Source organism: Coffea eugenioides, chromosome 6, assembly GCF_003713205.1.
Source record: "Coffea eugenioides isolate CCC68of chromosome 6, Ceug_1.0, whole genome shotgun sequence".
NCBI classification, from domain to species: Eukaryota; Viridiplantae; Streptophyta; class Magnoliopsida; order Gentianales; family Rubiaceae; genus Coffea; species Coffea eugenioides.
Window position 1 is genome coordinate 12,362,672 of NC_040040.1, and position 8,473 is coordinate 12,371,144.

An 8,473-nucleotide genomic window follows, 5' to 3' on the forward strand; every position below is an offset into this window, starting at 1 on the left:
CCGACGGGTCCCGGATCTGGATCCGGGTCTACCCGAAAAAAAACTAACAAAATTTATAATTCCTAACAAAAATGAGAAAAAAACATATATTTATAAACTAATTTCTAACTAATACAAAAAAAATCAAATAAGAAAAGAAATCAAATTAACCTTATTCAAATACATCACCCTAATCAAATTATATTGATTAGGATCCAGGTCCAATTATATTGATTACTCAAATACATCATCATAATCAAATTATATTAATAAATATATATTTTAAATTATTAATCCATTTATATCCGGATCCGGGTCTAATACGGGTCGGAATACTATATTCCATATCCGACACATTTTTTTGTTTGACAAAACGGATCCGGATCCGGGTAACGGAATTAAATCCCTACCCATACCCGGATAAATTTGACGGATCCGGTCCGGGTCCGGGTGTAACAGCCCCACCTCACCCTAAGGCGAACCAAAGGGTTCAGCGGACCGCCTACCCAATTCTCGCCAGAACTACGGAGTCAAACCACTCAAACCCTAGATAGGACGCGCGAGAACTCAACGAAAACGTACAATTGGAGACCACCCAGGGTTAAACAGAGCTTACCAAACTATACGGAAGTACGGGACGTCAATTAAATACTTATACATAGATTTACATCGGAGTCTTGAACCAATGAACCAACATACAAGCCAGAGTATTCACGCTATACAAAATACAATTAGGGTTTCAGTTACAGAAGAGCATAAACAAAAGAAGTCCTACAACTGGCTCAACTCTTTTCTTCCAAAAATCTTGGTTTCAAAACATGGAACCCTGTAAGGAAAAACAAAGGTAACAGAAAGGGGTGAGCTTGCGCTCAATGAGGTACCAGACATAAAGCAGTAAAATCATGGCATTTCACATTTAACAAATCAGGTACACATGCCAGATGTAAAGTAAAGTAGTTAGAACCAATGATTCAAATAGAAAGGATACAGGTGGCTCTCAGGAGCCAAATTCCCATTTGCTTCACCAAAGCTTGATCAAAATAATAGTTGACACTCCGTCAACGCTAAAGGAGTAACCAATACCGTAGACTTCACTTTCTCCGATTCCTTCCACCTCACATACCCCTACCGGGCCCGAACTCCAATTAGTTCAGAAATGGTAATACTCGAGTATACCGGAACCAAGGGTCTCAATACCCAAAGATCCCAAAACAGACTACTGTGGTTCGTTATCTAATCGACCAGGCCCTTGCCGGCCCGACTCGAGTAACTAGCCACAGGTGTTGAGCTCAGAGGTCACAGAAAGGTCGTTGGATACGAGCTTCCAAACGACGTCAGAACAGATACAGATGCAGATACAGATACAGATAACAGATTCAGATTCACACCAAAAATTGGCATATGAACAGACAAGAGAACGAATGTGACAAAGTACACCCTCGTCTCCAACAAAATAAATAGATAATTCAGTCGTTCATATCACAGATTGCATGTACAGAAATCGAGTGAAACAACAAGTGAGGGGAGTGGTACACTCACCGGTTCAAGTACGGATACTTCAAAAGTTTTCACTTCAGATTGGCTTTAATCGCCAAGAAACCCTAAAATAATCAAAGTAAACCAATTGAAGGTTTCACATTCAAAATCGAGTAAACGGAATGCACAAGTGAGGCTCGACTACGCGTCGTACGCCTTTCCATGGTAAGTACTAGTACAAAAGAATAAAATATGACTTTCAAAAGGCAACTCAAACCTAAAGAGACTAAACGGCCTAGAAAATTGGACAGCATTTCCCCTAAATTTGCTTACTTTTCCAGCCGTCATGGCTTCATTATTTTCCTCAGCCAGTCCCAAAGTCATACGAAATATAAATTCATCACAACAGCCATTCAATAGGCTCAAAGTCATTCAAGTACAAAATTTAGCTAGGAAAATGACCGGAAATGAAAGTCAAGCCCTAAAATATTCAAATAAGCACAATAAGACTCGATTACAAGTCAAAACCAATTCCCAATACTATCAAAATAGGGCTCCATAAGAATGTATCAGCACTAGAGTAAACCAGGAAGATCCGGAAATGGAATTAAGCTTTACCCAAAAAAATAGTTTTTGACATCATTTTGCGGTTTTGGCACCATTGGCACTACGATTATCGGATGGAGGTGCAAGATACACCGTTTCGAAGCTAAGAGATAGGGCTACAATGTTGAAGAAGGCTACTCTGTCCAGTTCCGAGCGTAACTAGGTCAAAATTTCAATATACTACACCAGAACCGTAAAAACAGGTTCACAAACCGCATTCTGGTTCAAACATCATAAGTCAGGCTACCTAAGTCCAAATCAAGTAATTCCAAAGCCATCTGAAAACTAAGATATACGGATACAATTCATCAGAAGACCTCAACAACCAATTCCGAAGTATTCCCAACCAAAATAACCAATTACAGACGCAATTATCAAATTCGGGTAGAAACAGGGCAGTAGGGGTATTTCAGTCTTTTCTCAAGATACGTTGCTCCGATTGACCTGAAATTTTGTAGGCATCTCTACAACTTTCATGTTTTAACCCAAGGCCAATTCGGCCCCTAACTATGAGGTATAGTGCCGGGCAGAATGTAAGAACATGAAACCCTAACTTTCCAAATTTCTTCCAAAACAGAAATTTCCTGCAATTAACCACTTTTTCCACCTTCTAGCTTCTTAAATATCATTTCCAATCATCATACATGACCCCATAATAATAATCATATGAAAACAGAAAAATCACCAATAATTATAAAACTTCACCAATTCAACCAAAATCAAGATATAATCCATAAAATTACATCTTAAACTACCACAAATCATGAATTAAACATCATTAGATGGAGGAGAGGGGTTCCTTCACTACTCACCTTAGTAACACAAGAGAGGGAGCAACTAATCACCTTAGCCTTCCAAACAACTCCACTAAACACCTCACAATCACTCACTTAAGGTTTTCTATGGAACAAAAGCAAGATTAAGTGGTTGATTTGGTAGATTTGAGCAAGATTGAAGCAAAAACTTGAAGAGTTCTCTTTCTTTCTTTCTTGGAGAGGGTCGGCTATGAGCTTGCAAATTTGGAGTGAATTTTGGTCAATTTTTGAGTTTTTTTAGTAAAATGGTAAAAATATGAATAGTAGTCAAAAGTAACCACTAACCATATGGTGACACTTGTCACTATAATTAATGCATCTCTATCTCTTGGTTTCCTCTCACACCAATCCAGATAGAAACTTCTAATTATCTCTTAGCACTCGGTAAATTAAATCCAGTATCCAAAACTTAACCTAACTGGCCGAATTTTCCGAACTTTTCGCACTAGCAGGGCCCGCGTCCGATATACGCTCTTAATTTCTCAAAAACTAACCGATACTAGAAAAATCATTTTAAAACTATATTTACTCATAAAATTTATTTTTTAAAATTTTCAAATAAAGAAAATGTGGAAAAAACATGCAATTAAAAGAAATTAAAACCTAGAAATTAAGAAAATTACGGGTCCTCACACCGGGTCTAGACCCGGACCGTTGACAGCCCTAGTTCTATTTAACCCTTGTATCATATTGTGAATTATCTGTTAAGTGAAGGACATTATAGTCATATTATCACACAAAGGGAAGTTAGTGTAATTTTTTAAACCTGAAGGGAGTCGAGTGAAATTATCAAAAACCTCAAGGGAGATTTGTGAAATTATGCCTTTTTAAACCAATTTCAGAGTTAGAAGAGATGGCAGGTCGTCACGTGGTATTATTGAACACTAATTACCCTAAACTGTCAGAGTTTCACAAAAAGATGAACCCCACTTTTCTGATCAGATGGGGAGGTAACATTTCCGCATTTATTTATGCTACAATCCCGTGTGCTACCGAAAGATGAACTCGAATTTATGCCCAACTTTCTTTTTTGTCGTACTTGTTTCCTACTGTCCTTTTGCCTGCACAATCGGACACATGAAAGTTACTGCGACAATACAAAATAGACAGAATCCGCAATTCCACATAATCAAAAAACTTGTACTAGCCATATTAAACAGACACCCCCTTATCATAAGAAAGCCAAAGGGGCCAATTTGTGGCCTAACCGCTGGACAGTAAATTCACCAGCCATGTGTCACATGTTAGGATTCATTTGTCTACTAAAGCTACGCACGGTTATTTGATTTCAGCTCTAGTAGCTGTGGCTGAGGTTCAGATCCACTCTCCTAGCTAAAACATCAAACTCTCTCCCCAAAAAATTTTCTTGTTTTTTCCTTCACTCACTTCACTTTCACCTTTGATCATGTCTTGTTTGCTAATGCTAATGTGCCGCTCTACAGATACAGACATTCAAAACCTAAGAAGAACTATGTCAAGACGGCGGCCACATGCCAGCAAAGGCACGTCAATTTCTGATTCTTAAAACAACAGAGCACAATTGAAGCTTCTTTTTTCTGTTGTTGAACAGGCAAAAGTAGAAGGAAAGGGAAAGGCCCTTCATCTCTGCCTGAAAATGTCCAAATCTTCTTGTCACCAGACACGCTACCCCTAATTAACTACCAATTGTTGCAGTATATTATTGTTATAGTAGCATATTGATATCTGTACTATAAGCATAATTTTATGCTGGATCGAGAACAAGATGTCCTTCCGGAGCACTTGTCTTGTCTCTTTTGTAGTCTAGCCATATGACCCCATTTTGTCGAATCTCTCCCAAAAACTAGTTTCATATTTCTTCTTCAATTCCAAAGATTCATTATCATCATTCCCGCACACGGGACGGGAGGAGCCGGTAGGGATGGGCATATCTACTAATTTCTTGAGCCTACTGCCCTCTCTCTGGCCATCTTTTTCCTTGTTCCTCCTCCTCCTATTCATGTCGAACTTTTCTTTCCTAATTGCCTTAGCTAATACCACTACAACAACAACAAGCACTAGTATGACTTCTACTGCATACTATGATGACGGGGAAAGTAGTGGAAATTCCCCAACCCCACTTGCTCCACCACCCCAACTTTCATTCAGAACAAAGGGATCCCCATTCAGGCCTAGCATAGCAGTGATAGTAGGAGTTCTCACCACCGTTTTCTCAGTAACATTTCTATTACTCCTCTACGCTAAGCACTGCAGGAGAGGAGGGGATAACAGCCCCTTATCCAGCACCTCCAGAATAGGATATCCCGCGATTGCTGCTCGGAAAAACTCCGGCATAGACAGGGCCGTGATTGAATCGCTCCCTGTTTTCCGTTTCGCGTCCTTAAGGGGTCAAAAAGACGGGCTAGAGTGCGCTGTTTGCCTGAACAAATTCGAACACACCGAAGTTCTTAGACTTTTGCCAAAATGTAAACATGCATTTCACGTCGAGTGCGTGGATACTTGGCTGGATGCCCACTCCACTTGCCCTCTCTGCCGCTATCGGGTCGACCCGGAAGACATCTTGCTGGTGGAAGATAATAGAGTCTTGTATCAGAACGATACCCCGCCGTTGAAGTCCTCATCAGTGAACCATCCCACACCGGAGTTAGGCAGCATTTCCCGGGTGTCCGGGAGACATTCTTTCGCTGGGAATTCGTTGGAAGTGATTGCGGAAACACCCAGGGGTGGTGACGCGGCGGCGACGTCGTTTGGGGCGAGAAGGTCTCTGGACAGCTGGAATTCTAGGAAGAAACGAAACAGCGAGATGGTGGGAGTTGGTTGCTTTGACCGTCCCAGAAAAGACGAGCTGTTGTTGGGGGATAAGACAAGCGGGAGCGGGAGTGGGGCGGAACAAAGGCGGCTAGAGCACCGGATCATAATTTCCGGGGGAAGAACGGAAGTAGAAACAGCAGATGGGCCCAACCATAGGTGGAGCGACGTACAGCCGTCGGATTTGCTGTTTCTGCGGTCGGAAATGATTTTGGGTGACAGCCGTCGATTCTCGGGGTCCAGAGGATCGAGGCCGTCGTTTTCGAGTAGTAGCTTTGGCTGTGGGGAAATTAATGCAGGGAAGAGTAGTAATAATAGTAGTAGTGGTGGTCGTGGTGGTGGCAGGAATGTAATAAATACGAGAAGCGTGTCGGAAATCACGGGGATGAGTAGGTTTAGGAGTAATGAAGACGAGCAACAGCATCAGCAGCAGCAGCGGCTGCAAAGACAACAACGACAGGCAGGAGCTGTATCGAGGTGGATGGCTTGGGTTTCTCAATCTCAAAATCAGCAACATCACCATAACCACCACCACCACCACCATCAGCCAGCTGCACATAGAACAAGTTCGTCATCGTCTGTTAATGCTGTTTAGCTGCAGTCATTAGTCAGGGAGTACTTAGTAATAGTAATTCCTATGTAGTATTTGATCTTTTTCTTTCTTGGGGGGTTTTTTTTTCTTTTGGGACACTAGACACACGCAATAGGTTTTTTTTGGGGTGGAAAATGAAAATGGTGGTGTAGCTGAAATTGTAAAAAATGTTCGATGTCGGAATGTATTACCAAAATGGGCTGACATGTTAAACGACCGAAGGGGGAAAAAGATCAATAGATTTGGGGTATATTCTTCTATATTTGATGTGCCCGAAGTCGACAAAAACAAACCTTGGTCAGTCATACACAGGGAGTAGAGTATATATTTTGTTAAGACTCGAGGAGTATGGGTGAATCGCCTCACCGATCACCAGAGACCTATGTACTGGGTTACTCGCTAGGAGGAGGAATGCAGGCTGGGCCAATGGCAATTTGAAGATGGAATCATTGTTACTGTACATGGAAGGTTCAAAACCTACAATACATAATCTGTCTCACCGTTACCATTGCTGTTAATCAAATTCAACCAAGGCATAATACTTCTTATTAATTGGATATATTTTTAGGCGAATTAACTGCACAATAATTTCACAATTCTGAAATGCGTGTGATTTTCAATTCTTAATTAACTATCTATCCGGCCAAGTGGTAGGGGTGTAATCGAATCGATTTAACTCGAACTCGATTCGAGTTAAAAATTTGGACTTGAACTCGAGCACATTGAGTTCTTGAAAGTTAAACTCAAGTTCGAGTTTGATTTGAGTTTGTATTACTCGAGTTCAAACTTGAACTCATGCCTATCGAGCCTAATCGAGTTTAAGAAATATAAATTCATATTTTATATAATTTTAAACAAGGAATAAAATAGACATTTTATACTAATAAATAAAAAAATTTAAAAAAACATATACATATGAGAAACTCGATTAAGCTCGACGAGCTTTCGAGTTTCACATATTAAACTAGAGCTTGACTCGTCAAGTAGTTCGACCTGCTCGAATTCAATCAATGCGAGTTCAAACTCGAGTTTTGATGGAGCAAACTCACGAGTTACTCGATTAAACTCCACTCGTTTGCACCCCTGCCAAGTGATTAGAGCGGGCGAAGACTTAGCCAAATAAACTTTGTATTGATGGAGGGTGGGTCATGTGTGGTAGACAATGAGTTGTTTGGGGTGACATGTCAAGGATGTTTCTTCATCTTCTTCTTAATAGGGGGAGGAAAGTGGAAAGCGGTTCATCTATCATGGTCATGATGGGAACTGGGAAGATCTGTAAAATGTATACCCTACTCAGAAATGAACTGCACGATTTGCTAGGCAAATGCTACTATATTGTAGCAATGGCAATGGAAAAGCCAATTAGAGCCAAGAGGAGTGGTAGATCTCAAGAAAAAGATGAAAACATTTGTCCTAAGTACTAGCATAATGAAATTGCAAAACTTAATATTAGTAGCAAGTAAAGTAACTATTGCATTCCTGTTTCTCACTATTCTTGTCTTTTGGGCTTTTTTTTAAACAAATTAAACTACTTGTTTTTTGGGTTTGAGAAAGTGGATGTTGGTAGGGCAGGGAACTGGGAAGGGTGCTGTTAAGCTGTCCAAATTTTCTAATGTTGTTTAGCGAGGAGATTAGGGGACATAGGCACAAGAAAGTGATTTTATTTGTCGGGTCAACGTGAATTATTATTCTTTTAGCAACGACATAAAACAATAAACTCTACTTTATGTGTAAAAAACAAGCATAATTAGACAAAAGTTTGCTGCCCGTTTATATTCGTAGGCTGTAGTAGCATACAATTCGAAGCATCCTCCTAATATTTTTCTTCTCTCCACCATTAGATTCAGAGTTACAGACTCTGTCTAATAGCATCACTAAAACTGTAACTTACGTAATTATTCTAACAATTGTTACTTTGTATCACTTAAAATTTTAAAGATTCGCAATCAAATTACTTGGGGTTTAATTCACGCAAATTAAGAATAAAAATATCTAAAATATAGAAATGAGAAGATAAAGGAGCGATAAATTGAGGATAACATTACGTAACTATCGACATCATTAACGAATGCAGTATGCCTATTTTTCTTGTTATTTTCATAAAATTAATTTATTCTTATTTTCCTTATTGTATTCAAAGAATTTGTGGTTTATTTCGTCAAGGAGCGTACGTAGAAAACCCATGCAACTAACTTGTAGTCTAAGGTCCTTGCCATTA

General features: G+C 39.8%; 1 protein-coding gene across 1 annotated transcript; it reads left to right on the forward strand.

Annotated features, from left to right (window-relative positions):
* Positions 1-4,229: 4,229 nt before the first annotated feature.
* LOC113775355 (RING-H2 finger protein ATL43) lies at positions 4,230-6,515 on the forward strand. Its single transcript, XM_027320195.1, has one exon. It carries the CDS (start codon positions 4,777-4,779, stop codon positions 6,256-6,258), a length of 1,482 nt encoding a protein of 493 aa, XP_027175996.1. The 5' UTR covers positions 4,230-4,776; the 3' UTR covers positions 6,259-6,515.
* Positions 6,516-8,473: the final 1,958 nt, after the last annotated feature.

Coding starts and splice junctions, on each gene's coding strand:
- LOC113775355 (XM_027320195.1), top strand. CDS start 4,777: ATGGGCATATCTACTAATTTCTTGAGCCTACTGCCCTCTCTCTGGCCA.